The 8498-nt window shown below is 40.0% G+C and overlaps 1 protein-coding gene across 1 annotated transcript; it reads left to right on the top strand.

Annotated features, from left to right (window-relative positions):
- Positions 1-130: 130 nt before the first annotated feature.
- On the top strand, positions 131-7981 carry LOC117320076 (fibrillin-3-like; the record flags this gene model as incomplete). Its single annotated transcript, XM_033874760.1, has 5 exons — positions 131-263; positions 826-948; positions 2209-2376; positions 2858-2923; positions 7862-7981. Coding segments are annotated over exons 1-5 (547 nt in total), but the record flags the coding sequence as incomplete, so codon positions are not given.
- Between the last annotated feature and the right edge of the window lie 517 nt (positions 7982-8498).

Genomic DNA, 8498 nt, shown 5'->3' with positions numbered 1-8498 from the left:
TGTTTACGATGCTGTATACGATGTATGTTTACGATGCTGAATACAACATATGTTGTTTACGATGCTGTATACAATGTATAGTGTTTACGATCCTGAATACGATGTATATTGTTTACGATGTATGTTGTGTGTTTCAGACATTAATGAGTGTGACACCTTCCATAACCTGTGTGTTAATGGCGAGTGTGAGAACATGATTGGCTTGTTCCGGTGTAACTGTAACCAAGGCTTTAGACTGGACGATTCAGGTGGAAACTGTACAGGTAACCTCTCTGGCAGTTACCTTAATGAACAATTAGTTATTTCTGTGTTCTTCAAATTTCAGTCTCCATTTTCTAGTTCTTGGCAAAGGAAATAGAAATAGCTTTTTAGATTTGCATCTATTTTTTCACATAATGTGTACAGTATATCTTTTTTTTCATAAGTGTACAGGGTTTTTTTTTTGTTTTTTGTTTTTTTGTTTTTTTGCATTCATGTTAAGTGTACCTTTTATTTACATGTGTGTTCAGTATATCGTTTTATGTATGTGTACATTATATATCGTTTTTTACATTTGTGTTAATTAAGTGTATCTTTTTTTTATGTACAAGTTTCTGTATATTAAGTTATTTATTTGATCTAAGATATAGAAATGCCTATCATTGATTTGTCAGTAAATTAGTTTAATCAACTTTCATAGTTCTGAAAATCTGGTTGAATAAGATTATCACTGTAACGAGTTTGTTGTGGTATGCTGGACTTCTGTGAATTATTCTAGTGAAAATGTTTCTATATAATTGCGTACTATTGTTCCTATTGATATGTAACTGATATTGGTATTTACAGATATAAACGAGTGTACCAATCCTGACAACTGTCTGTACGGGACCTGTGTGAACACCCAAGGGGGCTATATCTGTCGGTGTCCAGCAGGCTATGAGACCAACCCAACAGGAACAGGCTGTATCGGTATTGAAACCATCACAACAATTACCCCACTAACTCACCACAGGTTTAATGGTTTATGTATAGGCCACATTGGTATTGAAACCATTGAACAACAATTACCCCACTAACTCACCACAGGTTTAATGGTTTATGTATAGGCCACATTGGTATTGAAACCATCACAATTACCCCACTAACTCACCACAGGTTTAATGGTTTATGTATAGGCCACATTGGTATTGAAACCATAACAACAATTACCCCACTAACTCACCACAGGTTTAATGGTTTATGTATAGGCCACATTGGTATTGAAACCATAACAACAATTACCCCACTAACTCACCACAGGTTTAATGGTTTATGTATAGGCCACATTGGTATTGAAACCATAATAAAAATTACCCCACTAACTCACCACAGGTTTAATGGTTTATGTGTAGGCCACATTGGTATTGAAACCATAACAACAATTACCCCACTAACTCACCACAGGTTTAATGGTTTATGTGTAGGCCACATTGGTATTGAAACCATCACAACAATTACCCCACTAACTCACCACAGGTTTAATGGTTTATATTGGTATTTAAACCATAACAACAATTACCCCACTAACTCACCACAGGTTTAATGGTTTATGTATAGGCCACATTGGTATTGAAACCATCACAACAATTACCCCACTAACTCACCACAGGTTTAATGGTTTATGTATAGGCCACATTGGTATTTAAACCATAACAACAATTACCCCACTAACTCACCACAGGTTTAATGGTTTATGTTTAATGGTGTATGTTTAATGGTTTATGTTAAATGGTCTATGTGTAGGCCACATTGATAGTCATACTGTATAGTCCACTTGTTAAATCCAGTCTGACTTAGCTCACTGATATTAAGTTACATACAACTGCACCATGTAAATAAAACAAACATTTGCTAGGTATTTATTTTTGTGGTTTATTTAATGACTGCAAATATAGGAAAATTAAATCGCCCACAAATATTACTAACTACACAGTAGTATAATGAATCTTTACATGTTTACCATTCTATCAATTTATGTATTTAATCAATAATGTTTAATTTTGTTATAAAGAATGAACTACTCCATGTATTGACATTAATTTATTCCTTGGAAAGAATATCCAACAAAAATCATTATGCTGAAGATACACTCTATCTGTATTGTAGATACACTCTATCTATTGTAGATACACTCTATCTGTGTTGTAGATACACTCTATCTGTATTGTAGATACACAATCTGTTTTGTAGATAAGCGTCTTGGCACCTGCTACATGACAGTTCCTCAGAATCGACAATATGGCCGCTGTAGTGACGTGATTACCCTGGACACGTACCGTGCCACATGTTGTTGTAGTGTGGGACAGGGATGGGGGGAGGATCCTGGCTTCTGTGAGCGCTGCCCTGTCAATGGTACAAGTAAGTATACCACCTGTTTTACTGTGGGACAGGGATGGGGGGGATCCTGGCTTCTGTGAGCACTGCCCTGTCAGTGGTACAAGTAAGTATACCACCTGTTGTAGTGTGGGACAGGGACGGGGGATCCTGGCTTCTGTGAGCACTGCCCTGTCAATGGTACAAGTAAGTATACCACCTGTTGTAGTGTGGGACAGGGATGAGGGGAGGGGGGTCCTGACTTCTGTGAGCGCTGCTCTGTCAATGGTACAAGTACAGTATGCTATCCTGGCTATCTGTGGTGGGAATCGGGTTCATTTTCAGAATTGATAATAGGAATATGTCAAAGCCAAAGATTTGCAAACAATTTCAGTCTATGGTAGAAGTAATGGCACTGGTACATGATAAGAAATTATGACATATATATAAAGGGTCCAGTCGTGAGCACTAGTTATTGTATTTCAACCATGCAATTATTTGACTTGATTTTGCTGCCTCTTTACAGGTGAATATAAGACGTTGTGTCCGGGTGGACCTGGCTTCAAACCATCCATCGATTTGATCCTCGAAGGTAAATATAAAGTAAATAACACTATATATGTATTTACATGTTAATGTATTATTGACAGCACTTGATTTAGATCAAGAATGGTCGCTTATTTCTCGGACAAAGTCATGATATATCAAGATGTGTATTATAGACCAATGTCTGTTATACATGTTTGAGGGGTATTATACTAGACCGATGTCATACCTGGTAACTGTTATATAGGTGGGAGGTGGTATTATACTAGACCAATGTCATACCTGGTAACTGTTATATACGTGGGAGGGGGTATTATACTAGACCGATGTCATACCTGGTAACTGTTATATACGTGAGGAGGGATGATTATACTAGACCGATGTCATACCTGGTAACTGTTATATACGTGGGAGGGGGTATTATACTAGACCGATGTCATACCTGGTAACTGTTATATACGTGGGAGGGGGTATTATACTAGACCGATGTCATACCTGGTAACTGTTATACATGTTTGAGGGGTATTATGCTAGACCGATGTCATACCTGGTAACTGTTATACACGTGGGAGGGGGTATTATACTAGACTGATTTCGTACCTGGTAACTGTTATATACGTGGGAGGGGGTATTATACTAGACCGATGTCATACCTGGTAACTGTTATATACGTGGGAGGGGGTATTATACTAGACCGATGTCATACCTGGTAACTGTTATACATGTTTGAGGGGTATTATACTAGACCGATGTCATACCTGGTAACTGTTATACACGTGGGAGGGGGTATTATACTAGACCGATGTCGTACCTGGTAACTGTTATATACGTGGGAGGGGGTATTATACTAGACCGATGTCATACCTGCAGGTAACTGTTATACACGTGGGAGGGGGTATTATACTAGACCGATGTCATACCTGGTAACTGTTATATACGTGGGAGGGAGTATCATACTAGACCGATGTCATACCTGGTAACTGTTATATACATGGGAGGGAGTATTATACTAGACCGATTTCATACCTGGTAACTGTTATATACGTGGGGAGGGAGTATTATACTAGACCGATGTCATACCTGGTAACTGTTATATACGTGGGAGGGGGTATTATACTAGACCGATGTCATACCTGGTAACTGTTATATACGTGGGAGGTGGTATTATACTAGACCGATGTCATACCTGGTAACTGTTATACACGTGGGAGGGGGTATTATACTAGACCGATATCATACCTGGTAACTGTTATATACGTGGGAGGGAGTATTATACTAGACAGATTTCATACCTGGTAACTGTTATATACGTGGGAGGGAGTATTATACTAGACCGATGTCATACCTGGTAACTGTTATATACGTGGGAGGTGGTATTATACTAGACCGATGTCATACCTGGTAACTGTTATACACGTGGGAGGGGGTATTATACTAGACCGATATCATACCTGGTAACTGTTATACACGTGGGAGGTGGTATTATACTAGACCGATGTCATACCTGGTAACTGTTATATACTTGGGAAGGGGGTATTATACTAGACCGATGTCATACCTGGTAACTGTTATATACGTGGGAGGTGGTATTATACTAGACCGATGTCATACCTGGTAACTGTTATATACGTGGGAGGGAGTATCATACTAGACCGATGTCATACCTGGTAACTGTTGTATACGTGGGAGGGAGTATCATACTAGACCGATGTCATACCTGGTAACTGTTATATACGTGGGAGGGAGTATTATACTAGACCGATGTCATACCTGGTAACTGTTATATACGTGGGGAGGGAGTATTATACTAGACCGATGTCATACCTGGTAACTGTTATACACGTGGGAGGGAGTATTATACTAGACCGATGTCATACCTGGTAACTGTTATATACGTGGGAGGGGGTATTATACTAGACCGATGTCATACCTGGTAACTGTTATATACGTGGGGAGGGAGTATTATACTAGACCGATGTCATACCTGGTAACTGTTATATACGTGGGAGGGGGTATTATACTAGACCGATGTCATACCTGGTAACTGTTATATACGTGGGAGGTGGTATTATACTAGACCGATGTCATACCTGGTAACTGTTATATACCTGGTAGGGGGTATTATACTAGACCGATGTCATACCTGGTAACTGTTATATACGTGGGAGGTGGTATTATACTAGACCGATGTCATACCTGGTAACTGTTATATACGTGGGAGGGGGTATTATACTAGACCGATGTCATACCTGGTAAATATTATATACGTGGGAGGGGGTATTATACTAGACCGATGTCATACCTGGTAACTGTTATATACGTGGGAGGGAGTATCATACTAGACCGATGTCATACCTGGTAACTGTTATATACGTGGGAGGGAGTATCATACTAGACCGATGTCATACCTGGTAACTGTTATATACGTGGGAGGGAGTATTATACTAGACCGATGTCATACCTGGTAACTGTTATATACGTGGGGAGGGAGTATTATACTAGACCGATGTCATACCTGGTAACTGTTATACACGTGGGAGGGAGTATTATACTAGACCGATGTCATACCTGGTAACTGTTATATACGTGGGAGGGGGTATTATACTAGACCGATGTCATACCTGGTAACTGTTATATACGTGGGGAGGGAGTATTATACTAGACCGATGTCATACCTGGTAACTGTTATATACGTGGGAGGGGGTATTATACTAGACCGATGTCATACCTGGTAACTGTTATATACGTGGGAGGGAGTATTATACTAGACCGATGTCATACCTGGTAACTGTTATATACGTGGGAGGTGGTATTATACTAGACCGATGTCATACCTGGTACATATAACTGTTATACATGTGGGAGGGGTATTATACTAGACCGATGTCATACCTGGTAACTGTTATACACGTGGGAGGGGGTATTATACTAGACCGATGTCATACCTGGTAACTGTTATATACGTGGGGAGGGAGTATTATACTAGACCGATGTCATACCTGGTAACTGTTATACATGTGGGAGGGAGTATTATACTAGACTGATGTCATACCTGGTAAATGTTATATACGTGGGAGAGGTATTATACTAGACCGATGTCATACCTGGTAACTGTTATATACGTGGGGAGGGAGTATCATACTAGACCGATGTCATACCTGGTAACTGTTATACATGTGGGAGAGGTATTTTACTAGACCGATGTCATACCTGGTAACTGTTATACACGTGGGAGGGAGTATTATACTAGACCGATGTCATACCTGGTAACTGTTATACACGTGGGAGGGAGTATTATACTAGACCGATGTCATACCTGGTAACTGTTATATACGTGGGGAGGGAGTATTATACTAGACCGATGTCATACCTGGTAACTGTTATATACGTGGGAGGGGGTATTATACTAGACCGATGTCATACCTGGTAACTGTTATATACGTGGGGAGGGAGTATTATACTAGACCGATGTCATACCTGGTAACTGTTATATACGTGGGAGGGGGTATTATACTAGACCGATGTCATACCTGGTAACTGTTATATACGTGGGAGGGAGTATTATACTAGACCGATGTCATACCTGGTAACTGTTATATACGTGGGAGGTGGTATTATACTAGACCGATGTCATACCTGGTAACTGTTATACATGTGGGAGGGGTATTATACTAGACCGATGTCATACCTGGTAACTGTTATATACGTGGGAGGGAGTATCATACTAGACCGATGTCATACCTGGTAACTGTTATACACGTGGGAGGGGGTATTATACTAGACCGATGTCATACCTGGTAACTGTTATATACGTGGGGAGGGAATATTATACTAGACCGATGTCATACCTGGTAACTGTTATACATGTGGGAGGGAGTATTATACTAGACCGATGTCATACCTGGTAAATGTTATATACGTGGGAGAGGTATTATACTAGACCGATGTCATACCTGGTAACTGTTATATACGTGGGGAGGGAGTATCATACTAGACCGATGTCATTTCTGGTAACTGTTATACATGTGGGAGAGGTATTTTACTAGACCGATGTCATACCTGGTAACTGTTATACACGTGGGAGGGAGTATTATACTAGACCGATGTCATACCTGGTAACTGTTATATACGTGGGAGGTGGTATTATACTAGACCGATGTCATACCTGGTAACTGTTATACACGTGGGGAGGGGGTATTATACTAGACCGATGTCATACCTGGTAACTGTTATACACGTGGGGAGGGGGTATTATACTAGACCGATGTCATACCTGGTAACTGTTATATACGTGGGAGGGGGTATTATACTAGACCGATGTCATACCTGGTAACTGTTATATACGTGGGAGGTGGTATTATACTAGACCGATGTCATACCTGGTAACTGTTATACACGTGGGAGGTGATATTATTTTTTGTCCCATCTGCCCACCTATACATCACACTCCTTTCTCTTCACTCTAAATTGTATTCATAGTCAGATTTTACTGAAATGCGTGTTTACCATGGATTTGTTTTAACAAATTTGAATATTGCCGAAATAAATCAGTGGTTAAGGTCATTAACACTAAAAGTAGAATACTACCTGTCACAATTTCTGACAGATTCTGATAAAACTTCACTTCATGTTTGTGTAGAGATACTTTTGCACAGGTAGAGACATTAGCATTTTATTGGCAAGTATGTTATATATGTCTAATAGAGATTTACCTAATTGATTTTTTAACACGACAGATATTTTAGAATTCATGCTTTATAAAACTTTATTTATATGAGAAAGATTACAATTATACAACAGAAACATTACTGTAACCTTTTATTTTCTCACTCAACTTGACTGTTACTTGGAATATAAAATATTGACAAACTCGGGGTGTGGAGACCAAGTTAGGAATCTGTATATATTTCTTCTCTCTAACTTAAACGAATAGTACCTTGTACAAGGTCAAACCAATTTTTATGTTCTTCTATTTTGACTGTAGATATTGATGAGTGTGAAGAACTCCAGAATATCTGTAAGGGTGGAGAGTGTCAAAACACCTTTGGCAGTTTCATCTGTGTGTGTCCCACTGGGTACCGACTGTATGACCACCAGTGTATAGGTAAGTAGTGTGTCCAAGTGTCTGTCTGTCTCTCCATCTGTGTGTCCCACTGGGTACTGACTGTATAACCACCAGCGTATAGGTAAGTAGTATGTCCGAGTGTTTGCCTGTCTCTCCATCTGTGTGTCCCACTGGGTACCGACTGTATAACCACCAGTGTATAGATAAGTAGTGTGTCCGAGTGTCTGTCTGTCTGTCTCTCCATCTGTGTGTCCCACTGGGTACTGACTGTATAACCACCAGTGTATAGGTAAGTAGTATGTCCGTTGTCTGTCTGTCTGTCTCTCTCTCCATCTGTGTGTGTCCCACTGGGTACTGACTGTATAGCCACCAGTGTATAGGTAAGTAGTATGTCCGTTGTCTGTCTGTCTGTCTGTCTGTCTCTCCATCTGTGTGTCCCACTGGTCTGACTGTTGCCACCTGAGTCGTTGTCTGTCCTTCTGTCTGCTGTCCCATCTGTGTGTACTGTCGTGTATACCACCATGTATAGGTATATATGTCCTGGTATCGTCCGCTG

This window comes from Pecten maximus, unplaced genomic scaffold (genome assembly GCF_902652985.1).
Source record: "Pecten maximus unplaced genomic scaffold, xPecMax1.1, whole genome shotgun sequence".
Classification (NCBI taxonomy): Eukaryota; Metazoa; Mollusca; class Bivalvia; order Pectinida; family Pectinidae; genus Pecten; species Pecten maximus.
The sequence above is the reverse complement of the archived record's forward strand: the minus strand, read 5'-3'. Positions and strand labels throughout refer to the sequence as shown.